General features: G+C 42.1%; 1 protein-coding gene across 6 annotated transcripts in view; it reads left to right on the forward strand.

Moving 5' to 3' along the window:
* Positions 1-27638, forward strand: part of MGA (MAX dimerization protein MGA) — an 83673-nt gene that overhangs the window by 11485 nt on the left and 44550 nt on the right. For all 6 annotated transcript variants that reach the window (XM_066630835.1, XM_066630842.1, XM_066630850.1 and 3 more), the window contains exons 4-12: positions 1714-2671; positions 3003-3102; positions 5830-5922; positions 6620-6751; positions 13193-13291; positions 14685-15352; positions 20514-20856; positions 23272-23516; positions 27473-27616. In XM_066630835.1, the coding sequence (XP_066486932.1) occupies positions 1714-2671; positions 3003-3102; positions 5830-5922; positions 6620-6751; positions 13193-13291; positions 14685-15352; positions 20514-20856; positions 23272-23516; positions 27473-27616 (2782 nt within the window). The remainder of the gene's footprint in view (positions 1-1713; positions 2672-3002; positions 3103-5829; positions 5923-6619; positions 6752-13192; positions 13292-14684; positions 15353-20513; positions 20857-23271; positions 23517-27472; positions 27617-27638) is intronic.

Below are 27638 nucleotides of genomic sequence, written 5' to 3' on the forward strand. Positions count from 1 at the left end.
GGCCATCAGCTTAACTGCCAGTTCCTGCTTGAATTATTAAAGACATACTAACACTCTTGTGATTATAAGAGTAAAGGAACATGAACACCACTGCCACTTGGAACAAAGTGAAAAATCAGCTATGGCAGAGCATGCTGCGAGAACTAGTCACCAAATAAATTTTAAGAACTCAGGTTCTTTCCACTGTGCACACTAGATAGCACACTAGAATCTACAGCGCACACTAGATAAGATAGCACACATCTATCTAAGAGGCCATTGAAATTCAAAAACAAAAAACAATATCAACAAAAAAGAAGAGACTCTCAGTATAAGTAATGCTTGGCTTCCAGCACTCAAATACACTAGAATAAAAAACTTTGAAAAGAAACTCACATAGCAATGATGTATGTATCGTTGCAGGCAAAGAGTATTAGTATGTCTTAAATAATTCAAGCAGGAACTGGCAGTTAAGTTGGTGGCCAGCTAACAGTTGAGAGGACGCAAATTATTTGTAACCCCTAAAGATGCTTTCCATAGCTGAAAGAGAAACCTTGGGACTAGATCCTACAATGTGCTTTAATCCGTTGTTTAAAAATCCGTTGTTTAAAATCCGTTGTTTAATAAACACAATGTTTATTTAAAATTATGTTTTGAATAATACAGTAGTTAGAAACTACTGTAACTACTGGAAGTGGAAGGAGGAACAAACAGACAGGTTTCTGAAAATGCAAGAAATGCTAATCTTCAGGTGACTTGAAGACACAGCTGTGATATAACATCATGCTGTGAGATACAATGTAGAAAAGACTCAATCTGTCTTATGTAACTGAAATTATGATACTGTGAGAATGTAGTGCAGGCTGACCCTTGGCATCCATGGGAGTTCTGTTCTTAGAATCCCCGTGGATTGTGAAAACCGCTTTTTAAAAAAGTGTCCCCTACATGGTTTAAAACAGCTTTTCTTATCATTGTAGTATGGCAGCCAGCCAGTCTCAGGGGATTAGAATGGCTATTAGAATGCTTGCTTCAGTGTTCTAATACCAGTTGAAGCAAGTGACCCTCTCTCTTGGCCCTAGAGCACAGAAGAGTGCACCGCAGGAGTGATTAAGCCCTCCTACATTGAATTCTGGGGCAACCAAAGGCAACGAGAGGAGGTCATAACCTCAGCACAAATCAGAAATAGCCATTCTCATCCCAATAACACTGCCTGTGTGTCTGCTGTGCTACAATGGTAAGAAAAGTGGTTTTAAACTGCAGTTTAAAAGGACCTTTAAGGTCGATCAGCAGGACCGTTCTTGTCCACAGTGTCCATCTTCATTGAAACATATCCATAGGTGGAAAAACCAAGGATAAGGGCCATAAACTTTTGCCTAGACTTTCATTATCTCCAGTACTCTAACTCTTGGAGCACCTACATGTAGGCTCAGATGGTCCGCCGGGCCTGCTTGCATTAGGCTATGAGTTGATTGCAAATTGCTATTATATGATATCTTTTGTAATACAGTATTTCAACACTAGGTTTTCTTTTTTTTGGCGATCTGCCTGCTTTTGAGAGATAAGTGATGCCTTGATTAAAGGATAATGTCTTGCAATCAGAGTTTGAATTTGTAACTTACTTGCATTAAACTTTCATTTGCTTATGTGCGCTTTAAAAACATCATGAAGGGAGAAGTACTTTTTTTATACTGCATTTGCTCTACTTACCATTTTTTTTTTTTTTTTTTTGTCCAGTCCAATAGCTAGCCCTTGTCAAAGCAGCTGTTGTGTGGCATCTCCACTGAACTCAAATGGCAACATCAGTGTTGTTGTTAAAGAAGAACCAGCAGATGATTATGATTATGGGCCAAATGTGTGCATGAAAGAGATAAGTGTGAAGCAGGAAGAAACAGATGAAGAGACAGAAGACTATCCCAATAGTGACAATTCTATACCAGAGAAACAAGTGAAGAAACATGGTGAAATGGGCGGAAAGGAAATGGAAGTTGAATCCCGCAAGAGACCACGGAGTACCCAGTTGGGTGTCGCCAAAGCTAAAATGTTAAAATTGGATAGTGGGAAGATGCCTGTAGTCTACTTAGAGCCCTGTGCAGTCACTAGAAATACAGTAAAGGTCTCTGCTCTTTCACATACCATGTTGTCACTTTCCAAGAGTGAGAAATATCATTTGGATAATTCTGAAGATTCTTTGTCACAGTGTTTTGAAAATGACAATATATCTAGTCCTTTCACAGTTATGGAAACAGAGGAAATGCGAGTTGAAAATCACTTTTCTGGAAATAACATACCAGATGAATGTCCTTCATTCAGAGATGTACTGTGGGAAAATACTGACATGTGCAGCAATCTCACTGTAACAAAGAAAGCATCTAGCTATAGCCTCAAACCCACTGCATACAGTGAGCTTTTGTCAGGTAAAGATATTTGTGATGAAAAAAAGACAAGTGCTCTAAAGGCCCATATGTTCCACAAGGGTATTGTTGGTAACCAAAAAGTTGTGTTGCCAGGCCCACGTAAAAGAGGAAGACCACGGAAAATGAAGCTATCAGAGGTTGAGCCACCATCTAAATATGTTGGAAAGTCAGTTGCAACAAGCAATTATGCCCCTTTGGGGCCTGGCACGACTCAGTTGGATGTTAAACCTGATCTTGAGGATGTGGATGGAATGCTCTTTGTAGCCTTTGCCTCCAAGGTAAATCTACATCTCTATGAAATTTAGGACTGTCTTAAGCACTTAATAGCATATAAGAACCACACATAAGTTACAAATTTGAAGGTTTATTTTGTGTTCAGCACTGATCTGTGGGAACTTGGAATTTGCTTAAGCTTGACATGGCAGGTTTTGTATATTACCACTGTCTTGATTTTCACTAGTTTCAAATATAATTATCTGGACCCTCAATCTATTGATCTGTTTTTTAACAGAAGCTTCCTACGTTTTTCCTAGATCAGTTAGATTGTTTCCAGTATAACTTTAGAACATTGTTAACTTGTTTAACGTATTTTACCTTTTTCATGTATAGGAAGCTCTTGATATCCACACTGTTGATAGATCTGAAGAAAAAGAATTGCCTGATATGCAGGCTCCTTTACTGGCTGCACGTGATTCATCTATTGATTCAGGTAACAACGAGAAAGCTAAGTTGGCATCACTTGATTTATAATAGGCTTGAAATAACCTTGGAAAAACAATCAGCAGGGTGAATAATGATTTCCTCCAGGTCAGGGGTGCCCAAACCCCGGCCCGGGGGCCACTTGCGCCCCTCGAGGTCTCTCAATGCGGCCCTCAGGGAGCCCCCAGTCTCCAATGAGCCTCTGGCCCTCTGGAGATTTGTTGAAGCCCGCACTGGCCCAACACAACTTCTCTCAGCGTGAGGGCGACTGTTTGACCTCTTGTGTGAGCTGTGGGATGAGAGCTCCCTCCACTGCTTGCTCTTTCATATTTGTGACGCAGCAGCGGCAGCAAAGGAAAGGCCAGCTTTGCTTTGTACAGGGCCTTTTATAGGCATTGAGCTATTGCAAGACCTTCATTCATTCATATAAGTTCATCTTTAATATATTCATTTATGTAAACTTATGTAAATTTATTCAAATTTTATATGTAAATTAATTCTTTTTTCCCCCGGCCCCCGACACAGTGTCAGAGAGCTGATGTGGCCCTCCTGCCAAAAACTTTGGACACCTCTGCTCCAGATGATTGGGCTAGACAGCACTGTATGTCTTGCCTCCATAACTCTAGAAGTTGCTTGTGAAGGTTCTCACTTTCACCTTATAGGGAAGAGGAAAAAGTGGCCAGCACCTTGATCACTGTCTGTGGGATGTTTTTGTTCCCCACCCCTCTGAAATAGAAAGAAACAGTGAGTTTGGCTTAGGGCGTAATCCTAACCAACTTTCCAGCACTGGTATAGCTGTGTCTGAGGGGCATGTGCTGCATCTTGCAGTTGGGGGACAATCATGGAGGCCTCCTCAAGGAAAGGCAATGTTTGTTCCCTTACCTCTGAGCTGCATTGTCCTTACGTCAGAGCTAGAAAATGAGTTAGGATTGCGTCTTTAAGTTACTATTTCTTTATCTCATCTTCCCCTTCCTCCAACTGCTAGGGAGAGTGAGAGTTAGTGTGAGTTCACCCAAACTTAAAGTGAGTAAATGCAGCATTGCTCACTTCTACTCACTCATTTTCCCTCTCTTCCTCTTGCAGAATTTCAAGTCTCTGTATAATTTCACAGCAATATCAAGGAGGCTGACCGTGAACTGAGGTTTTTTCCTTCTCAGACTTAAGAATCTAAGCTGCCATTGACTTGATGTTGTTGATGCCCTGGTTCATTCCCTCTTGCAAATTTACTCTATGTAGCCATGGGCATATATACCTGCCTCCTGAAAATTTCATTTCATGCACCCGATATGAAAACTTAACAGTGAAGTAAATTGTTGGTCTTTAAGGTGTCGCAGAACTTTGGCTGTTTTTGGAAAAATAGTGTTTTACTAATTATAATTGCTCCTTCTGACTTCTTCTCTTTTAGGAGTTGGTGTGTGGACCATAGGGTGTGGGGACCACAGCTCCTTTTCTGTGTTATAGGATTGGGGAGGAGAGCACAATTGCAGGACAACTCGTAAAAAGAGCCCTGCTGAGTCAGGCCAAGGGCCCATCTAGTCTAGCTTCCTGTATCTCACAGTGGACCACCAGATGCCTCAGGAAGCACACAAGACATCTGTGTTCTGTTGCAACTCCCTTGCATCTGGCATTCTGAGATAGATTACCTCTAAAACCCTGAGGTTGCATAAAGTCAGCATGGCTTGTAACTTGTGATGGATTTTTCCTCAATAAATCCTCCCAGTCCCCTTTTAAGGACATATAGGCCAGGTGCCATCACAATATCCTGTGGCTAGGAGTTCCACAAATTAATTATGCACTTGGTAAAGAAATACAGGGGGTCTGCATTATCCGTGGGTTAAGCATCCATGGATCTCTAGTATCTGTGGGTGCCAAATGGCCCTCTTGACCACTGACCCCAACCAGAGAGGAGATCCAGTCTGGCCTGGTGGTTTTCTGAGGTCTGCAGTGCACAGCTGCTTTGGGCCTCAGAATGCCTGAAAATATTTGAAAACCCGCAATTTCCAGTTTTATTGTAAAACCAAAGGTGTCATTTTTAATGCCTTCTAAAGCAGGGGTGTCAAACTTGTTTCATACAGAGGGCCAAACAGCATTCATGATACCTGCTGAGGGCCAGAAGTGATGTCATTAGGCAGGAAGTGATGTCATTAAATAGTTCATAACCAAAAATAATCACTTTTTCTCACTTAGGAACTCATTAGCTGCAAATGACAGAAGAAAAAATACGCAAATCTTGATCATATTTCAAGATATAAGAGAGCCAAATTTTCAAGTGGGCTGCCCTTACAGCAGTCAGCATCTGAGAGCATGAGGGTTGAATAAAAAGCTTCTGCAGACCGCATCCGGCCCCCGGGTCTTATGTTTGACACCCCTGTTCTAAAGCATTAGGAGGCCTGGGGAAGCCTGAGATATTTAAAAAGTTCTGTTTTTATCTTAATACTGGAAGTCACTGGGTGTTTTTGTATTTTCAGGCATTCGGAGGCCCAAAGCAGTCACAGGCAGTCTCTGTGGGCCTCAGAAAATCTCCAGCTTGACTGGAGCCCAGCTCCAGTCGAGTTTGGAGGTGGCTGCTGAATACCGCAATTTGAATACTCGTGGTTTTCCATATCTGAGGGGATTCTGGGAACAGATCCCCTGTGGATAAGGAGGGCCCTCTGTATTTCCTTGTTTGGGTAAGTGTCTTTCAGATGGTAAAGATACTAAAGAATTTTAAAGAGAGAAATACAATCTTTTTTGACAGGTGGTCAAAGGATACAACAACTGGAAAAAGATTTGCTGGAAGATTTAAAGTCATTTAAGTATAAGCAAGTAATACATCCTAGTCTTCAGGAAGGTAGGTATAAGCTTTGTGGAGTAGTAATATCAGATGTTGTGTGTGACCATTCTCTCATCTTTCTTCTTGTCTAATGGCTTTTTTATTGCGTTTTTGAACATTAAAGTACTTCATATTTTGCATTGCATTAACACAAATAACTTATCTAACTTCCTCTTTAGTTCTGTAAAATACTACAGAAATTTGGGAAAATTGTAAATTTGTCACTTGAAGTTTGAATTGTACTTCTCACAGTGTCTACAAAACTGTTGTGTGTGAGGAAGGAGAAGAAAAACAAGACACCTCTCCCCCTTCCCAGCTTAGTTCTGTTTGATTAGTTTGATTTTATGTAAGTTGCCCTGACAACCTAGTTGATTGACATGATGCAAATATTTTTAACGTGAAGGGTACTTTTTGTGCATCCAATTTGAGCAATATTTGAGTACCCAGGATTCCTACTTTGAAGCCAATTAGCAATCTTTAGCTGAAAGAAAAATTGGTTAATCTTAATCATAGTTGATATGGCATGGGTGACTGGGGGGAGGAATTCATGCTGGCGAGGGGACTGGTGAAATATTGCATCTAATATCTCTGTAACCTATGAAATTGAACACTGGTGCAGAAAAGAGGGGGAGTACTCTTTGGTTTATATGTAAACTTTGTATTTATAACTATTTTATAGTCGTATAGGGCTTTTAGATTGCTTTTTTTCTTGCAGTTGGACTGAAACTGAATCTTGTGGACCCAACAGTAAGCATTGATTTAAAATATTTGGGTGTGCAGCTGCCACTAAGTTATTCAGATGACTACATAATGTGGAAAACTCTGGGGACCAGTTCTAACTCTGCTGGTAAGTTAGCATCTCAGTAAGGCAGTGAAAGTTAAAGTTTAGTTATAAGCTATTTTCAGTCACAATGTGAAATGGTTTATACCCATAAACCATGGTTGTTTGGGACCACAAATCAGTAGCTGAACCTGTGTTTTGGATTTAGTTTGAAAATGCTCATGATAACTCATAATGCCAACTACGAGTTTGAATTCTGTCTAAATTCGCACACGGGTGATAAGCCATAATTATTAGGGGCAGTCTAAAATGGTATTTGTGAAATCACACCACCATAACACAGAACTGGGCTTGTAAAACGAGAAAACGCAATATCCTGCTCAATTTGCAAAATAACACCACCATTTACCTATTATATGGTGAATGCAGAGCGTCTGTGGATTGTTCTGAGTTCTTCTGACCATGGGTTTCTAAGCCCCGAACACTCTCAGAGCTCTGTTGCTCTAACTGACTGTAGACTTCTGAGCAGGCTCAGAAGCTGCCAAGGAAAATGCAATGAGACTGAGCCACAGTGCGCATTTACTCATGAGTAGGCTACCATGCCTTGGTCTATTGGAAAGGTCAGGCTGAGAGGAGTGCAATGCCACCAGAATCGTCCCGATCCGATGAATGCAGGCCCCAGAAACTCTTGAGAAAGTCCCTCCCTTCAAGCTGATAAATGTATTGAACTCCATAGAAAGCAAAAACTGAGCTACATGTTTACATTTACTGATCAGATTACATGTTTGCATTTACTAAGCAAATGTTTTGACTCCTTGCTATGTTGGTGTGTTCTTTTCCTGCACTTTTCCTGCATGATCGGACACAGAGTAGAGCCCATTACAGAGCCTATTCCGTGGCGGTGGTAGCAGCGAAGAGATCGTTCTTCTCTGCTACCATTGCGTTCTGCTGACAACCATCCAGCAGAGCTGTTCCGTGTGGTGCGAGGCCTCCTCCATCAGGCCCCCCCAGTAGACCAGGAGGAATACACGGTCAGCCGCTGTGACGTGTTTGCGCAACATTTTGCAGATAAAATCGATCGTATTCGTCACAACTTGGATGCCACATTGACAGTGTCTGACGATGTCCCCTTGGCAACTGCTTGTCCTATGTTGTGGGATTCTTTTCAGCTTGTACAGCCTGAGGATGTGGACAGACTCCTTTGGAGTGTGAGGCCATCTGCCTGCCTGCTCGACCCTTGCCCAGCTTGGTTGATAAGAGCTGCCCGGGGTGGGCTGGCTGAGTGGACAGGGAGGGTGGTCAACTCTTCCTTGATGGAGGGAACGTTACCACTCGCTTTGAAACGGGCAGTGGTTCGCCCCCTCCTGAAGAAGCCCTCCCTGGATTCCACTGTGTTGGATAACTACCGGCCAGTCTCCAACATCCCGTTTCTGGGCAAGGTAATTGAGCGGGTGGTGGCGTCCCAACTCCAGAGGGTCTTGGATGAAGCGGATTATCTGGATCCTTTTCAATCTGGCTTCAGGCCGGGCTTTGGGACGGAAACCGCCTTGGTCGCCTTGGTGGATAACCTACGCCGGGGACTGGACAGGGGGAGTGCGTCCCTGTTGGTCCTGCTGGACCTCTCAGCGGCTTTCGATACCATCAACCATGGTATCCTTCTGGGCCGATTGGCCGAGTTGGGAGCTGGAGGCACTGTTTTGCGGTGGTTCCGCTCCTACTTGGTGGGTCGGTCCCAGATGGTGGTGCTGGGGGATGCCTGTTCAACACCCTGGCCCTTGAAATGCGGGGTGCCACAGGGCTCAATTCTGTCCCCCGTGCTATTTAACATCTACATGAAACCGCTGGGAGAGGTCATCCGGGGGTTTGGAGTGTGGTGCCATCAATATGCTGATGACATCCAGCTCTATCTCTCCTTTCCTCCAGACTCCAGGGTGGTGGTTGAGGGCCTGGAGCACTGTCTGGAGGCAGTGAGGATCTGGATGGGGGTGAACAAGCTGAAATTAAATCCGGATAAGACAGAGGCTCTCCTGGTTCGGAAATCCTCGATGCAGGTGCTGGACTATCGGCTTGCTCTGAATGGGGTTGCACTCCCTCTGAAGGAGCAGGTCCGCAGCTTGGGGGTCCACCTGGACTCGCAGCTGCTCCTGGATTCCCAGGTGGCGGCTGTGGCTAGGGGGGCCTTCGCTCAGCTTCAGCTGGTGCGCCAGCTGCGGCCGTACTTAGATCGTGCAGACCTGGCCACGGTGATCCATGCCTCTGTGACATCGAGATTAGATTACTGTAACGCGCTCTATGTGGGGCTGCCCTTGAAGACGGTTCGGAAACTGCAACTAGTGCAGAATGCGGCAGCCCGTGTGGTTACTGGAGGTAGGCGGTTCGACTCTGTCAGTCCGCTTCTCCAGCAGCTGCATTGGCTGCCCATTCGTTTCCGGGCCCAATTCAAGGTGCTGGTATTGACCTTTAAAGCCCTATACTGCTCTGGACCAGGGTATCTTAGAGATCGCCTGCTCCCGTACAATCCGGCTCGTCCTCTTAGGTCATCAGAGAAGGCCTTTTTACAAGTGCTGCCACCTAGGGAGGTACGTGGGGCGGCTGCAAGAAATAGGGCCTTCTCAGTAGTGGCACCAACGCTATGGAACTCCCTTCCCCCTGACTTAAGAATGGCTCCCTCTCTTGAGACCTTTTGGCGAGGCCTGAAGACCCTTCTGTTTAAACAGGCCTTCTGAGTTCTCGGCCTTTTAACATCTTTTTAACATCTTTTAATATTTTTTACAGGCCTGATTCTTTTATGACTTGCTGCTGCTCTATGCTCTTTTTACCTATTTTTTACTCTGACTGCTGTTTTTTATGATGTATGAACATGTTTTTATTTGTTTTTAAATTATGTTTTTATATGTTGTAAGCCGCCTTGAGTCCCTTTGGGGAGAAAGGCGGGATAAAAATAAAGTTATTATTATTATTATTATTATTTAAAAGCAGTTTGTTTCCATACCAATTCAATGCTATATTCAATTCTGTTGGTTCAAGTTGCTATCTTCTCAATGTTTAATTTGGCAATGTCTTAATTTGTGTTTAGCAGCATTAGGTTCACTGTAGTTGTCATACAAGTAGCACGAAAATCTTAACGGCTCCTGTAAGTTTAATTGAAGTAGTTGATTATGAAGTTGTGCTTTTCAGGTGTGTGTGTGTGAGTGTTTTATTCCTGTGGCTATGCCTGCTGACAGCCACAGGCATAAAGACATATATGCCACCTATAGGACAGTGATTATACTTGATAAAAATGTTTCAAAATTGATTAAAATATTTATTTGGAATAAAAACATGTAACACCACTATAACACTGCTTTCAGCCTTTTTATTTTTTAAAGGATAACACTGCCATCCATGAAAAAATAAAACCATTTTAGACTGTCTCTAATAATTAGTTATTGCTATGCCTTAAGAGGTTGCTGTGCCATGGCAATAGGAGTGAATTTAAGATGTTATGAATCAAAGTCCTGAGCTGATGTGGAAATACAAGCCGTAATGAACTATGATTTTTGTATTGTACATCTGAAAGCTCAAAACATGATTTGGGTTCTTTATTACAGTTAGCAGAGACCACAGTTTTGCGTTGACTGAATCCAGTCTGAATTTGGGTTTGTACTTAAGTGGGGTAAATAATTGTGAGGTTGGTACTTAAGTGGGATAAATCATCATCAGTTTAATTTTACTGAAGCTTTGATGTTTTGTAACAAAACTGCTGTTCAATAAATGAATTTATATATAATTATATTGTCCCATAAGATAAGGCCACTCTGATGCTGAACTCTTATGATTTAGATCAAAGTTTCTCAACCATTGCTATGGGTACCACCAGTGGTACTTGAGGTGGTGTCTGGTGGTGCTCGCAGGACCCCTGGACATCTGCTGCCCTGCAACAAGACCAGGAACACAATGCAACAAACAAGTAGGAGGCTTGGCTCAGCGAGCAGAACTCCAAAGCATACTTTTTGATGCTTGGAAAAGCCTTCCTGTCCGCCCTGAGCCTCTTACTGGTGTTTGTTGCATCACACCTGGCCTCCCAACTCAGAAGTAACTAGTGATGACATCATTGCCATTTACTTCAATACCGGAGAAATTTTTGTCAAGAAATCAAACTCAGATAATCGCCTCGCTTTATCTCCAAGGTCACTCAGGGGAGCAGAAAAGTTGCAACTCCAGAGAAGTTGCTTTTCAAGTGGCATGGCAATGCAGAGATAATTAGAGGCTGTTAATTTCCAAGGTAACCAAGGCTGGGAAAGTTGCTGCCAAAGTTAACTTTTTCACTGCTCTTGAGACTTCTCCTGATTTCCATTGAATTGAAGCCAGCTTGCTGCAACCGTTTTACAAATGCTTGCATTTTGTAGAGGTCCGTTTTTAAACACCATATTAATATTAATTGCAAACATTTAGCTAACATGAGGGGTACAATTTATGGAAGTGGGCTGCCAAGGGGTATGCAAGTGAAAAAGGTTGGGAACCATTGCAGGAGAACCATTAATCAATTCCTTCTTTAAGGTGCCTGAGGTTCAACATATAACATACAACTTAGAACACATAACTGGGAGTGTGCAATTCAACTCACAATAGAGAGACAAGCAACAAGGAATTACTATATGTATAGCTGCATACAGTTGCAATCCTATTTACTCCCAAGTAGACCCATTTCTTTCCATGGGTATTATACTTAAGCAATGTTGCACTGAATTGTAGCCTGGCACTTCGTTTCAAATGAGGATGACATCCTGGTGTTTAAAAAAACAGACCTCTGCAAAATCCAAGCAGCTAAGCCCTCATCTCCTCCATATGAAAACCAATACTTTATGTATTCATCACAGTATTTTCTGTTTTTATCTGTTTGAAGAACAGAAGACTCTGCCTTTGCACTGTTTTGCACCAGAAGTGTGCTGAGAAATTCTTGGTGATTGATCACTTTCCATATTCTGTTTCAACTTTTTTACTGTGCTGGATTTCAATCACTGGTTCATACATGAATTGATGACCAAAAACTAGCTATTGGTGGGGCTTTCACAGCCAACTAGCTACCTCACTTCCTGCCTTGCTGACCCTGCAAGGCATTCTGGAGCACTACTTGCCTTTTTATGCCATTATTCAATTTTTTCAAGCACTCCTAAAGGTCCTGTTGAGTGCCTTGGGGGGTACAAGTACACCAGGTTGGGAGACGCTGTTGTACTTGTACGTTGCTAACAGTTCACTTACTCTGATAGTGTTACAGAAAGCTTGTGTAGACCAGAATTTAAAGAATAAAAATGTATCTTATGATCTTTTACTATATTTTAAAAGTATTATTTAAATACAGCGTATTATTCTCCTTACTTCCATGTTTTTTCAGTCAGGCATTTTTTGAATTTTTCTTACAGATAACAGTGTGATTAATGGAGAAAAACAAAACGAAAGAAACGGTCTCAAGGAGGCAAAACTCTTTCAAGCCTAATAAAAATTATGTCCACAAGTAATTCTGGATTTTAGTCCACACACCAAATTATATTTATAATTATAATCCACAACTGATTTATTCCACTACAAAGATAAAGAGCACTTTCAACATCCTTAAAAAGTTTCTCATTAACCCCTTCAGTGTATCCAGGGCTTTTAGCCAAGCTGGGGACAATATTAACACATACTTATCTTAAATTTCCAACTTAAACTTTACGCTTCATGCTTTTTGTTCCATATGGTATCTTAGCACGGAGCCAGCAGCTTGATTGCAGACACTGCACCTCCCCCAATACTGTCCCTGACGATTAGGTTTCCGAGAAGAAAGCCCCCCTCCCCGGTCGGGCTTTCAAAATCTCTGGTACTTGCACCGTGAAAAGATCTGATCTCTCCTGATAAAGATCTTCAGATCCTCTTTAGACCTTCAGTTTTTGGGGAAAACAGACTCCAGGAGCCCCTGGAGACAAGTCTTTTCATCTACTGTTGGCTCCTCCTCCTTTCAAGACTGTACAGTTAGGTAACAATTGTAGGTAGGTTTTTTCCAGGATCTGGCCTCAGGTAAAATCAGACAGAATTATAGTCAGATACCCCCTTAAGTTTAACCCCCAACTTTTCCGAGGGTCATAGAAAATTCCATAATTTTGGCACAAAAACCTGCCCTTAGCTTATCTGTGAGAACAACTTATAGGCAAGTATCTACGGTAGGTGGACCATGTGAAATGGTACGGCAGAGGACAAACTTTGAGAAACACTGATTTAGATGCATCTTAAGCCCATGTGAATTTAAATTTGCAAAGATGCCCCTAACTATACAGGGTAGGTTTTGTTTAAGTCAGATGGGGAAGAGGGTTGCAAATGTGTGAGCATAAGCCAAGAAGTTTTCCTAGCTATGTTCTAAAGAAGCATTCCCAGTATGTGCTGGCAATCACATTTGTATGACACTGTTAAACATCTGCTTTTCTGAAGGCTAAACACTTTTCATAGCTTATTAGTGGCATTTAATTGGTTTAACTGTGTTTCTTTTTCCAGACACTGGGCTTCCCTTTGTTTCTAGGACAGGGAAAACAAATGACTTCACAAAAATAAAGGGATGGCGTGGGAAGTTACATAGTTCTTCAAAAAATGAAAGTAAGAAAGATTTTTAAGTGTATTGTGTGTATTTGAAGAGTACAGATGGGGCTTAATATCCACAGGGCTGGAGGTTCTGCTCCTAAATTTACTGTGGATAACAAGATCTGTACGAGGTCTCTTAGTGGACCTCTGGATGCAAAGTGCCTTCTGGCATGGGGAGGCTGAGCCTCCTGCTGGAAGGCCTCAAAGGACCTCCTGGACCCCACGCTGATTTAATTATCCAACAAATTCTGTATCCATGGGGGTGTCCTGGAACAGATCCCCCACAGGTATGAACCGCTCACTTTATTTATCTCTGGGAACCATGGAGAAGGATTGTGACACTGTATTATTTGTGAGGCATGAGGGGAAGAAGGCTTTAAGGTATATTGATAAATTAGTAGGGATTTAGGGACTGTGGGGTGGAAACAAGAAGCTCTGTAAAGAGGTCAGAGTTCCTGACCACTGGAAATTCCAGCTAATATCCCTACATATTTGTCACCTTAAAGGAATTATGAAAAATTATGGGTATAAAAAAGGAACTATAGGTGCAATGTAGGTGGTATCTTGCAATACCACCTCTGAATGTCAGTTAAATCCAATTAAGTTTAACCAAATTGAAATTTCAGAGTTAAGCCATTTCTGCCCAGTATTGCATATACACAACAGGGATCAAATGTGTACACCTGTGGGCTGGGCAGAAATGGGTTAAGCTACAGTGCAGGTTTGTTTATTTACTTATTTTTATTTACTAAATTTGTACCCCCTCAGGGGCATTCAAAGTGGCTAAATATAAGTTTCATAAATAAATAAAGGTTTAAATATAATGCACAATATAGATGTCTAGAATCAAGAAAATGAGGGTTTAAAATGAATAGCTATAATATATTTTCATTCTTAATATTATGGAATCCTTGGCTGGGTATCTTTTAGCTTTTGTTGAAGAAAGTTAATATTCTCACAGGATAGTATTCCAAAGTGTCTGCTAAAGAATATTACATTGCTTCCAAAACTTTGAACCAGTAGGCAGCAGACGTTCTTTTATTGATTCCTTACTCCTTTTCACTTTCTAGAGATAGGGAAGTTGACCAAAGAACTTCCTAATTTTTGTAGTTGTCTATAATGAAACAAATTTCCTTTAATTGGCTTTCTGGCTTTCGGAGCTGGAGGACTTCCATAAGAGTACACACATCAAATATCCCTTATTGACTTTATAATAATGGGAGAATGTCTTCTGCCTCAAAAACTATTTCATACATCTATTCTTAAAACTTTAGCCTGGTATTCTGAAAGTTTTAGAAAATGTATGATGAATGAATAGATGTATAATGTCTAGAATCTACACATATAGATGGTTGTAATGAAATTGGCAGTATTTTTTTACTGGGTTGCTATTTATGTGATTATTCAGGTAGCATTTTAGAAGGTTCTTTGAAGAACCGATCTGCCTTCTGCAGTGACAAGCTTGATGAATACTTAGAAAATGAAGGGAAGCTGATGGAAACAAGCATGGAATTCTCTCCTAGCACATCCAGTTGTCCTGTGGTTTATCAGCTTCCAACTAAAAGCACCAGCTATGTTCGAACACTAGATAGTGTTCTTAAAAAGCAATCTGCTGGCCCTCCATCTGACTCTTATATCTTCAAGCCTCTTTCTGTGCCTTCTGTTTCTAAAAAGAAGAGAACGAACACTAAAAAAATTAAGACTAAAAAACAAGCAGCCCCTAGAAGAAAAGGAAAGCCACCCCATAAGCCTGCACAGCCTTTACCTGTTGTAACAAAGAAGAAGCATCACCTGCCAGTCTTGGAAGAAAAAGTCATGAAGTCTCAGCCGAGTAGTCAAATAGCTAATGAAGTAGATGCTTCTGTGGTACCAGGTGCAGAAGAAAATGTGCTAGGAAAACAGATCCCTGTACGTCAGGCACAGCAGCAACAGCAAAGTAGTCGCCTGCCAAGTTTATCTAAGACTCAGTTAAAACTGATGGACTTGGAGGATTGTGCATTGTGGGATGGTAAGCCACGGACTTATATCACTGAGGAACGAGCAGATTTATCTCTTACAACTTTGCTCACTGCTCAGGTAAGTTGCTGTGATGCTGTTTTCCTTCATCATAACTACTATTTCTACCTTAGAAGAGTATAGATTTTGTAACAAGTTAACAAGCAGAGTCTTAACTTGAGATGTACTATTCAGCTATGCCAGAGATCCAAACTGGAGACCACTGCACACTGAAAAACCCTTCCCCAGCACAAATGGCGCTTACTGTTCCACTGGGTGGTCTCCTATCTGTACCTCTGATCATCCCCAAACTTTGCGCTGGCCACCATATCTGAGCATGCTGGGGCAACAGAATGTGACAGAAAGCCTACTGGGGTAACAGAACACGGAAGTGGCTGGCTCGCACAAGTTTGGGGGCGATCAGAGACACAGATAGGAGGCTGCCTGGCAGAATGGTAAGCTCCATTCACACAGGGGGGAGGATTTTCATGGGCTATAGGAAATGCCCCCCAAGGGAAAAAGGGCCAATAAGTCAAAATATGCAGCCTGTCTTTTATACTACACTTGTCTTATCATTAAGCCACTGCATATCTTCCAATGTGCAAAAATTCTTGGTTACCTGCTGAGGAGAAGGAGGTACATACCCTTGTTGGAGGCGGTTGTGAGGTTTTTTCTTTTCTGATTTTTAATTTTTTAAAAGTTGGGTTTCTGCAGGTGGCAATGGCTTCATGAGCACTTGAAATGCTGGTGATGTTCTGGGCAGTGCATCTTTTTTTTGCCACTTCTGTGAACATTGTCAGCAATAATTAAAGTGCTAATATTCTTGAAACGGATTCTATCTTCTAGAACAGAGGTGCCCAAACTTTTTGACAGAGGGCCACATCATCTCTCAGACGCTGTCAGGGGCTGGGGGGAAAAGGAATTAATTCACATTTAAAATTTAAATAAATTTACATAAATGAATATATTAGTGATGGAACTTATATGAGTGAATTAAGGTCTCATGATAGCTCAAAAAGGCCTTCTGCAAAGCAAGGCTGGCCTTTCCTTCACTGCCACTGCTGCTTCACAGACATGAAACAGCAAGCAGCAGAGAGAAAATTCGGTCTGCAGCTCATGCAAGAGATCAAACAGTTGTCCCTTGTGTTAAAGAACAGTTGCGTTGGGCCAATGAGAGGTCTAGCAAGTCTCCAGCAGAGCAGAGGTTAATTGGAGACTGGGGGCTCCCGGTGGGCCGGATTGGGTGTCCCTGAGAGCCGCAAATGGCCCCTGGGCTGGGATTTGGGCATCCCTGTTCTAGAACAGGGTTTCTCTAACTGTTTGTTGCCACCCACTTGGCAGGTCATGACCTGATAGTTGGTGGGTCACAAAGCTGCAACTGACAAACTGATAGTGGATGAGCAAAAGTATTGAGCCCTATGGAAAGTTAAACTGAACCACACCATGTGCTTACTCGCGAATAGACAAACATGGCTTGGTCCATTGCAAAGGGCAGGCCAAGAGGAATCAAATGCCACCAGAATAGTCCCGATCCAATAAACACAGCGCCCCAAAAACACCTGAGAAGGAAGTCCCTCTCTCCAAGCTGACAAATGTAATGAGCCCTATGGAAAGCGAAACTAAACTACATGGTTATGTTTACTTGTGAGTAAACAAATGTGCCCTGGCTCCTGTAGAAGGTCAGGCGAAGGGGGGTGCAAGGCTACCAGAATGGTCCCAATCTGATGAACGTGGAGCTCAACAAATGCTCCAGAAGGCAGCCCCCCTTTTTTAGTACAGTAAAAAGATTTGAGCTAGTAATACTTTTTTTCTTTATTGTAAAGCTAGGTGGGTCCTGATGGTGTGCAATTTTAAAAAGTGAGTTCCAGTGCTGAAAGGTTTGGGAACCACTGCTTCATTGGAAAAGATTGTTGTCTTTTCCAGGCTCCCTTCCTCCTCTCCATGGAGCCTTATTCCCTCTCCTCATCACTCTGTGGTTTTAGTGTTGTTTAGAGCATTAGTTCTCAGACTTTTAGGGAGCTTTACTCCCTAAGTAAGTCTTTGCAGAGGAGAGGTGAGGGCAGTGACTCAGTTACCGGGATCACGTCGCTAGGGGGGGTGAGAAGGGGTGCTTTTACTTACTGTGGGCTTCTGCAAGCAGCAGGAGGTGTGGGCAGCCCCTTTCAGTTCTCCACAGGGCTTCCCAGTGATAAAATGTTGAGAAACTGCGCAAACCACCTCCTGCAAACCAAAAGTGGTTTGTGTGCACTGTTTCTCAATATTCTAACATTCGAGGAGTCCTGTGGAGGGCTGCACGGGGCTCCCCACACCTCCTGCTGCTTGCAGAAGCCCATAGTAAGTAAATGCTCCCCCTCCTCACCCCCCTTAGTTAAGCGATCCTCCCCTTTCCCCCATACCTTAAAGGGATGGGAGAAGTTTTACATGAAATTGTGGGTCGTGACCCACCAATTTGAGAACCACTGGTTTAGAGCAGGGGTGGGCAGACTTTCAACTTTAGGGATCCTGGACCTTTAACAATTCTATAGAAGGATAATTTCGGCAGGTGCAGCTTGTCATCTCACAGATGACATCTCACAGAATCTCGCAGATTCTGAAATTCTCTCTCCTACACAATTGTTAAAGGTCCAGGATCTATTAAGTTGAAAGATTGCCCACCCCTGGTTTAGAGGGAAGCTTTGAATCTCAGTCCAGCCCATACAAAAAAATGTTAGATTTAAAGTTGATTTTGTCCCAAATCACACTGAACTGGTTTAAATAGAAGAACTTACCATAGATAGTCGCCTACAGGGCGACAAATTTTTGCCAAGTATCAAGCTGAAATTATCACCTCTGCCTTATCTCTGAGGTCAATCAGAAGGCAGACCTTTTCAACTCCATCTTGTCCTGAGTTTCATTTCAATCAGTTGCATTTCAAGAGCAGGCACCACTTGATCATTAAAAGCAATTCAGAAATCATTAGAGGGCTGTTTATTTCTATAGTAACCTCCCTGGGAAATTCCAGCCAACGTTAACCTTTTATTCTCCTCCTTCCGTTTTGCAAATGCTGCTGCAGCCTGGTTCCATTTTGCAAATGCTTGCATTTAGAAGAGGTATGTTTTTTTTTCAACACGAGGATGGGATCCTCCTTTCCATTTGTAACAAAGTCCCAGGCTACAATTCAGTATACCATTACTTAAGAATAACACCCATGGAAAGCACTGGGTCTGAGTAAAAAGGGTTGCAAATATATGCAGCTGCACTTGTTCATCTCTCTGCTGTGAATTGAATTGCACACTCCCAGTTATGTGTTATAAGTTGTATGTTATATATAGAGCTTTGGGCTTAACACACCAGACACTTTAAAGGTGGATTTGATTCATAGTTCTCCTGCAGTGGTTCTCAACTTTTTTCACTTGCATATCCCTTGGCAGCCTAGTCCCATAAATTGTATCCATCATATTAGCAAAATGTTTGTAATTAATTATATAAGCCCTTATCTCCTCTCTATGAAAACCCATACTCCATGTATTAATCACAGTATTTTCTCTTTTTATCTGTTTGAAGAACAGAAGACTATGCCTTTGCACTATTTTGCACCAGAAGTGTTCTGTAAGATTCTTGGTGATTGATCACTTTCCATATTCTGTTTCAGCTTTTTTACTGTGCTGATTTTCAATCACTGGTTCATACATGATGACCAAAAACTAGCTATTGGTGGGGCTTTCACAGCCAACTAGCTACCTCACTTCCTGCTTGCTAACCCTGCAATGTATTCTGGAGCACTACCTATCTTTTTCTGCCATTATTCCATTCTTTTTCAAGTACCCCTAAAGATCCTATTGAGTGTCCCTGGGGGTACATTAACCCCAGGTTAGGAACCACTGTTTTACTGGTATATTGTTTACAGTGCACTTACTCTGAAAGTGTTTACAAAATGGTGGCAAAAACCAGTATTTAAAAAGAATAAGAATGTATCTTATGATCTTTTGCTATGTTTTTAATAAATTAGAGATTGTACAGTTCTTAGGTAACAACTACTGGTAGATTACATAGGCCAACATACATTTTGCTTCCTTAAACGTTACACCAATTCCTGGGTATATTTTGGGTGCTAATTCCAAAAATGGCATCCGTTTTGCTCTGTCATGTGTAGTTTTGGAGATATAGTATAGCCTCATTAGTAAATGGTTCAAGCAGCTTCCTCATGAGGAAGCCTACACCATGGCTCATCCATCCATGTTTTTATGCAGCTGGTCTTATATTAACATCTTGTGATTAGCAACCCAGTCCTATGCCCCAGCACTGCCACAAAGCACATTGGTGCCAAAATCACCACCGCTGTATCCTGCGGGGCTGGGTCAACTGTTGGGAGTCTCCTTGGGTTAAGGGAACAAATGTTGAGCTGGCACAGAACTAAGCTGGCACAGAACCAAGGAGGCTCATGTAGATTGCGAAACCAGAAAGTGGAAGTGATTTCCAGTTACTTTTTTTTTTAACTACCCTGAGGCTTAGGGAGACCTCAGAAGGCTCCACAGGGCTTCCTGCACCCCCTGGAATCCAGTGCTTCATTCTGTAAGTTAAAAATAAAAAACCCTTTGTCCCTGGCAGCAGTATGATATTGGGGATTGTATCACTGCCTTAAGCCCTCCTCCTCCTGAGCAGTTTGGGAACCACTGCCCTTAGGGGTCCCAACCTCCTGGTTGGGAACCAGTGTTCTAAATACCCCAAGTACTATAGCTGTTCCTCAAAAGAAAAGGTCTTCAGCACCCTGATCATTTTGTTTATTATTATTTGTTTATTATTGTTTTCTGCAACTTTTCCAGCTCCGTAATAATATTTTTGAGATCTGGTGACCAGAGCTGTAAAATTTTGAAGTTCCCCTAAAATTCCAGAAGTGTGGGTATGCATTATGAGAAGTGGTTGTCTGAGAAATAGAAGTCCAAAGCTTCTCTGTGCATGTGGAAATACTGGCATGCTTGTTTTTAATCCTGGCCTCCGGTGGTGCTTAAATTAAAACTGTATTTAATACATGTGCTTCTGAATGTTATACCGTTTTGGGATTTTTCAGGTTTTACTTTTCTAAAATACAGACTGTGCACTTATACTTAACCATAGTGTTTTAGAATTATTTCACATGGTCTCTGAGAACAAACTAAAAATACTTCAGTTCAGGAAGCCTCAGTGTGGTCATTACTTTTCATTTGTATGAATACAGATGTTTGTTCAAATGTTTGAGAAGAATATGTATCTATAACCCCTTTAGGCTTCACTCAAAAACAAACCTATCCACAAGATAGTCAAAAGGCGAGCACCACCCTGCAACAATGACTTTTGTCGACTTGGCTGTGTCTGCTCTAGTTTAGCTCTTGAGAAGCGTCAGCCTACTCATTGCCGCAAGCCGGACTGCATGTTTGGCTGCACTTGCCTAAAGAGAAGAGTGGTCCTTGTTAAAGGAGGCTTCAAGCACAAGAATATCCTGGATAAGTCTATGCAAGCAAGGCATAAGTTGTACAGCAGAAAACAACCAGAACAGGAGAAAGCAATAGAGAAAGAGCAAGGGAAACTAAAAGCAAGAGATAAGAAGAGAAGGAAAAAAATGGAATATAGTAAGTATTGGCTACTAATAATCTTACCAATTGCTCAAAAGCCCCATGCTTTTACAGGGGATTTATTCTGAAACACTTCATCTGAAAAATGAAGTGATTTTACAGTAGCGTATGTTTCAGGAAAAAAGTACTGTATTGTAAATATCTCTTTGGGTCCATTTTACTTGCTTTAGCACCTTCTTTATGTGGGAGGTAGGACAGGAGGTTAGAGTATGCAGCCTTATTTTCTTTTTCTTTGTCTTCCTGCAACTTCCCTTGAAGCTGCTCTGCCAACTAGCAGGGCCCTCAATTCAACAGCCACTCATCTTCTCATTAGCTTTCAGTGTAAGACTTTTAAAGTACACGACACAGGCTGTGCATGATTTTTTTTTTCCTTTCTTGGATACCCAGATCTCTATGTCACTAGTGGGCAGCTCTCCACATGTTTTCTCTTATAAGCACCTTCTTGCCTCATCCCACACAGGGCCACCAGAACCGAGAAGTTGCTATGTATATGGCAATTCCTGCCAAGCACATAAACTAGAATTTCAAAATAAAAGTCATGACGTCATTTATCAGACACTAAAAAATCAACATACAGGGTGTCCCACGTTAAAGGCGTCTGGGGGGGAACATGATTGAGACACATAAAATTAATCCATTTTTTCCCAGTTTACAGATGTACACATTTGATCCCTGTTGTGTCTATGCAACATTGGGCAGAAATTGCTTAAGCAGGAGATGGATAGACCAAATAGAGCTATGTTCTTTTCTCCCATACTCAACACCAGAACCTGGGGACATCTACTAAAATTGAGTGTTAGTAGAGTTAGGGTAAAAAAAAGTTCCTTACCTAGTTTATAATTAGTCTGTGGAACTCCTTGCCACAGGATGTGGTGGTGGCATCAGGCCTAGATGTCTTTAAAAGGGGATTGGACCAATTTCTGGAGGAAAAATCCAAAAATACACAAGCCATGATGTGTATGTGCAACCTCCTTATTTTAGAAATGGGCTACATCAGAATGCCAGGATGCAAGTCTCTTATTGTCTTATGTGCTTCCTGAGGCATCTAGTGGCCACTGTGACATACAAGAAACTGGACTCGATAGGCCTTTGGCCTGATCCAGCAGGGCTCTTCTATTCATGGGGGTTCCATTCCAGGAATGGAACAGAAGGGAAACCCCTCCTGATCTGTGTCCTTGACCCCTCTAAAAGAATGGTGATAACACTTTTATTTTGCCTGACCTTTATAAACATTACCTCTGTGGTTAAGAGTTTATTCATTTTCCTACTAGATCAGTGGGTCCCATACTGTTGGGTCACACTGGAAGCAGTGCATTTCCCCTTAAGGGGAATGGCCTGCAGGGATGGCAGCACCACAGCAATCACACTGCTGCAGCAACCAAGGGGCTTTTTCACCTACCTGGTGGGTAGCACTGACCACCGGGGAGGGGTGCAGGGAGTCTGTGAACACCTCCACAGGGCTCCTCAAGCCTATGACTGACTAAAAATAGAGATCATGACCCACTTTGCAATGGCAAAACCAGAAGTGGGTCACAATCTCCATTTTTAGATATTCAGTTGCCTTGCAGAGGCATCCATGGGCCCCCCACACTCCCAAGAAGGCCAGTACTACCCACCAGGTAGGTTAAAAAAGCCCCCCTTTGTCCCTGTGTCATGCTCCTGGAGATCATGTTTCTGCCTTCATCTCTCCCCTGCAACTACTTACATGGTTCTCAACATCCCTGTAGGTGTTTGGGAGCCATTGCACTAAATGTTTTCCAGTACAGTATATTGTTGGTATTTTAATTTATATGTTGTTTTGGGAACTGTAAAATTGAGTAGAAGGACATAAGTGGAAAGAATTGGATGCATGTAGTTTGTGTCTCCCTCCAGTTCCACAGCATTGCCCTTGTCCAATCCCAGACATAAATTCCTTAAGCTTGGAAGTTTCCCATATTCTGTGTGTAGCATCGGTGCTCCTTTAGAATTAGATTAAGAGAAACTGCATGAAATATACTATGCTTTATTGTGTGCTTAGCTATTAATTTTAATGAGTTGGTTGTCTTGTAGAACAGTGTCCACACCTGAAACTGTGGAACAGAATATTAAAACACTTCTATACTGGCCCCTTTTCATCTATTATGGTAGACATTAATTAGTAAATCTGTGCTATAGCAGTATTTTTAAACAACAAATCTAGCATAGAATCCTCTCCTCTTCATTCTTGTTCACAATCAGTCCTTCCATTTCCTGCTTTCACTCTCTTAAGAATTGTAGCCACCTTCAAACAGATGAGTGAAGTTCTGATATGACTTCCCTAGTTTTTCCCCCAGCAAAAATTGTAATATTTATACTTAGTCAATGTCTTTATAGAATATTTTTTGTAACTTGTATCAGAGATCCTTCACAGGAAAATCAACAACTTTCTTCTAGCTTTCTGTGATGCAGAGCCAGAAACGCCTGTCAGGAGCTTTCCACTGTGGATAAAAGTTGATGGGGAAATGGATCCTGAACCAATGTACATCCCAACACCTTCTGCTGCTGAACCAACAAAACCCATAATGCAATCTGTGCCAGAAGTTTTCCCTTCTGATAACAAGCCTTCATCTGATGGCATTAAGTCTTCATCCAGTGGAGCCAAACCAGGGCGAGTTTATACACCCAAACCCAATCCAGTGGTAAGAAATGAGGAATATTACACTTCTTGTCTGTAAAATCACCATGAGGGTTGAAATGAAGACAGGCAAGGTGTAGATGTTCCTTCTGTAATTTTTAAGACGGAAATGAGGGGTCAGCTGCAGATGTCTTCTGAGAAGAATTTGCACATGAAAGAGGCTGGAGGCGGAAAAGGGGCACAGGCCTTTTAAAATCTGGGAAACTTCAGGATAAGCAAGAAGAAAAGGAGGAATGAATATGGGAACAAATGTTATATTTTATGAGCAGGATAATCAGTTCTTGGAGTGTAGTGCTTTACTCTTGTTGCCCTGACTTTCTTCCAACTCTGTTGTGGATCTTGTCCAGATCCCCTACTCCCTAACCCCACTGCAGTTAAGCCCAAGTACATGAAATAATAGCATATTCTTCCTCTATTTATCCTGCCACTACCCCACCACGTTGGTGGTCCTGTGTAAATACGCAATTAAGATTTTTAAAGATTTGGAGGAAATGTTTAAAAAAGAAATCAATAAATGTTATTGACTTTGTTAAATGTGAAAAAGGAACTAAGGGCGCAATCCTAACCCCTTATGTCAGTGCTTTCCAGCACTGGTATAGCAGTGCCAATGGGATGTGTGCTGCATCCTGCAGTTGGGTGTTACTCACAGAGACCTCCTTAAAGTAAGGGAATGCTTGTTCCCTTACCTCAGAGCTGCACTGCCCTTATGTCAGTGCTGGAGAGCACTGACATAAGGGGTTTGGATTGTGCCCTGAGTCTTAAAAATTAGTTGTTTTGAAGTGGTCAGAACTGCAAGCAAATTTGGGTAATTCTGGGAACAGCATTTTGAAGATAGGTAGGGTTTAATAGAAGTCAAAAAGTCCAGTAAGAGGGAAGTTGCAGTAGTCACAGTGGAAAACTAGTAAGGTCTGAACCTCGTACATTCTACCTGTTCCTATATCTTGCTTTATCTACCTTCACAGCTTTGTTTCCAAGTTAAAGCACAGAAAAGTGAGTTAAGGAGGGCCTTGCTTTCCTAGGGTATTCTGTGTAATGACGATACACATTGCAGAATATCAGATTAGCTGACTGGGTAGAGCTTTGTGCCAGAAAACCTGTTCAGGAATATTCACTCCCAAATTTTGCCCATGGCAGGTCCACTGTTGGGTAGAGTGCCTCTCTTCTTTTAAAAACTGAGAGCCCAATTCTGAGCTCATTGAGCCAGCCCTCCACCAGTGCTGAGTGTCGCAAATGTGCTGTAAGGTGCACCTGCAACATTCAGTACTGGGTCAGTGCTGGCGCCAGTTCTGCATCAGTCTGCGCTGAGCCAGCATCAGTTGGAGGACTGCTGCACGCCTCCCAGAACAAGAGATGACGGAAAAGTTAGTCAGGGTGGGACAAGGTATTCCGGGGCAGGGGGAGGGAGCGGGACTGGAGGGGGTGAGATGCGGAATCCAGAACCCTGTGTCGGGCCTCTTGGCCTGACATGGGGCCTCTCAACTCTGCATACTTGATCCCCATTGCGAGACTTGGATCTTTCCCCAAGGAAAGGGGATGACTGTCTCCTTCCCCCAAGGAGATGCTGGTGGCTGCCCGGTGTGCATAGGATGCAGCAGCAGCCATTTTGGTGCTGCTGCTTGTCTGGGTGCTGGGCAGCTCAGAATTGGGCTGCGAGTTCCTCCAAACTGCAGTTATGCAGCTGGTGGGGGGCAGACGGAGACGACAGCATCCCTGCCAGTTAGTTAGCTCTGTTTACTGAATAACAGTATGGAGTCATTTCATCCAAATGTATTTCTGTTTCACCAGCCTGGCCTGTTGCTTCGCAGAACAGTTTGATCTTTTGCTTGTAGTTTTCCTGCTGGTTTTTGCAGGTATGAGCTGTATACCAGCAGAGAACCACAGCAGACTGTTTTGGGAGGAGAAGCAATAAGGAGAAAATAATTTCTCTTTCTGGAAAACTATGAGATGGTGTTCACTTCCCCTAATTTTTCAGTTTGCATTGTTCTGCACAGTGCAGCTGGAGTGTCTAATGGCTTAGCATGGCAAGTAATTGGTTTAAAATTTTGAGTTGGTGATGGCACTAAATAATAAACTGCAGTAGCACTATATTAACATTTATTTAAAATATTTATATGCTGACTTTCAGTTCCAGTAAGGGATCACCAAGACAGCTCCCAAGTATACATAGAAATACATAAACTTATAATCAATTAAATAAACTGTAATTAAAAAATAAAGATGGGAAGCAAGGCAGAAAGAACTAGCAAGAACATTGTGAAATTTGTCTTCTTGATACAGTGTTTCGTATGGGAAATCTTGGTAAGGCATACAAGCTGACTGGATTTCAGAAAAATCAAATTAACTATGTGTTGTAGGAATTTAAAAATTGTGGCTTGAAGAGACAAAGGATCTTTGTGCATCACACTTTCTATGGATTAATTTACCATATATAAACCATTTCAACGACAGGTGAACGTCACTTTGCGATGTTCTGACCAGCAATGGACCACATATGCGACTGTCCATGTGGCCTGTTGCCAATCACTGTTCTCCCCCCAGCCTCTGGAGCTGAGAGGAGCTATGCTCCCTCACTTCTGGGGGCTTTTCTGAGCCTACAGAGGTAGTTCACGTGCAGGCCTCAGAATGCCTTATAAGGCAAAAAAAATTGTCACTTGCAGTTTCCCAAGGAAACCAGAAGTTACGACTTTTTTGGCCGAAAAAGCTGAGTTAGTGTGCAGATACTCAGAAAAGCCTCTGGAGGCAAGGGGAGCACAAGTCTTCTCCACTTTGAAGACTTAAAACAGGTGATGTCATTTAATGTCCGGCATCATTTCATGCCGGGGATGTGGGAATGCATCCCCGTTGTTAAGCGACGCACACCTGTATTTTAGATTCTTAGCTGCTCATACTAAAAATGCATACATTAAATAGGAAATTATTTTTGCATGGTATACTTTTTGCAAAAGATTGGTAATATGAATAAATGAAAAGTGAAATACTACTCTTTTAAATTATTAGATTTGAGGTTATCAGTCTCCATTCTGAACAAAATGCTTCTAGATATAAAAATTTTTTGGTTGTATCAAAAAGTGCATTCTTTTAAACAGTTGCTGAAAGGTGAAATTAAATAAAGTCTAACATACCACTTCTTCCTTTGAGAAATACACAGATGATGATTATGCTTATATATGAAAAGTGCCTTGTATCTAAAATCGGCAAGATCCACAATCAGATAAAACTAATCAGTTCACTGGAGAGAACTCTCTAATCTGGTAAATGAAAACCTGAAATGTGGCAGTGCACTAGTGTGTGCCCTATAACTTTTTTTTGTATAGAAAGCAACTTGGTTTCTTTTTTTTTTTTTTTTTTTTTGGAAGCTGTAACCTTCATCTTCGAAAGTAACTTCTCCTTTTGGCACTTTATCCAAGTACTTAATGAGAATAGGCCCTCAGTTTGGCTGTACTTGTCGTAAGAGGTGACTAAACAGCCACCGGGTAGATGGGACTCCTTAGCCTGGGAAGGCAGCTCATCTGAGAGAAGGAAAACTCTGATCCCAAACCTCCACTGCCTTGTGGCTACATCCAGTTATGGAAAAGGCTTCAGGAGTCAACCTCGAGGCAAAATCCGGAGCCGGAGTCCCTGAGGCAGTTCATGGCTGAACACAGTCATGTTCTGGCAACTCCTGCAACGCCGCTGGAACCAACCGTATTGGCCTCTGCCTTTCCATTGGACCATTTCAGCGACATGGAGAGGGGGGATTTGCTGCATGGGTAACAGCCTATCCTCCATACCTACTTTACCCAGGCTTCACGCATTGGAGAGGACACTGTTCCAGAACCACCATTCAGAGCGTGACACCATAGTCTTCCGAGACTGAAGGATGCCAACACACCATAATGATTAAAGTGGAGAAAGAAAGTAATAACATTGACTTTTCATGTGCTCTCCCATAATTTGAAGTCTGTTTATCTTGGCTTATAGATTCGAGAGGAAGATAAAGATCCTGTCTATTTGTATTTTGAAAGTAAGATGACCTGTGCTCGTGTTCGAATATATGAGCATAAGAAGCAGGAGAAAAAGCAGCAGCAAAAGTGCCTGTTGAATTCAGAACAAAACACTGAAAAGGTAAAATTTTATTCTACTGTAA

This window comes from Tiliqua scincoides, chromosome 1, assembly GCF_035046505.1.
Source record: "Tiliqua scincoides isolate rTilSci1 chromosome 1, rTilSci1.hap2, whole genome shotgun sequence".
In the NCBI taxonomy this organism is placed as follows: domain Eukaryota; kingdom Metazoa; phylum Chordata; class Lepidosauria; order Squamata; family Scincidae; genus Tiliqua; species Tiliqua scincoides.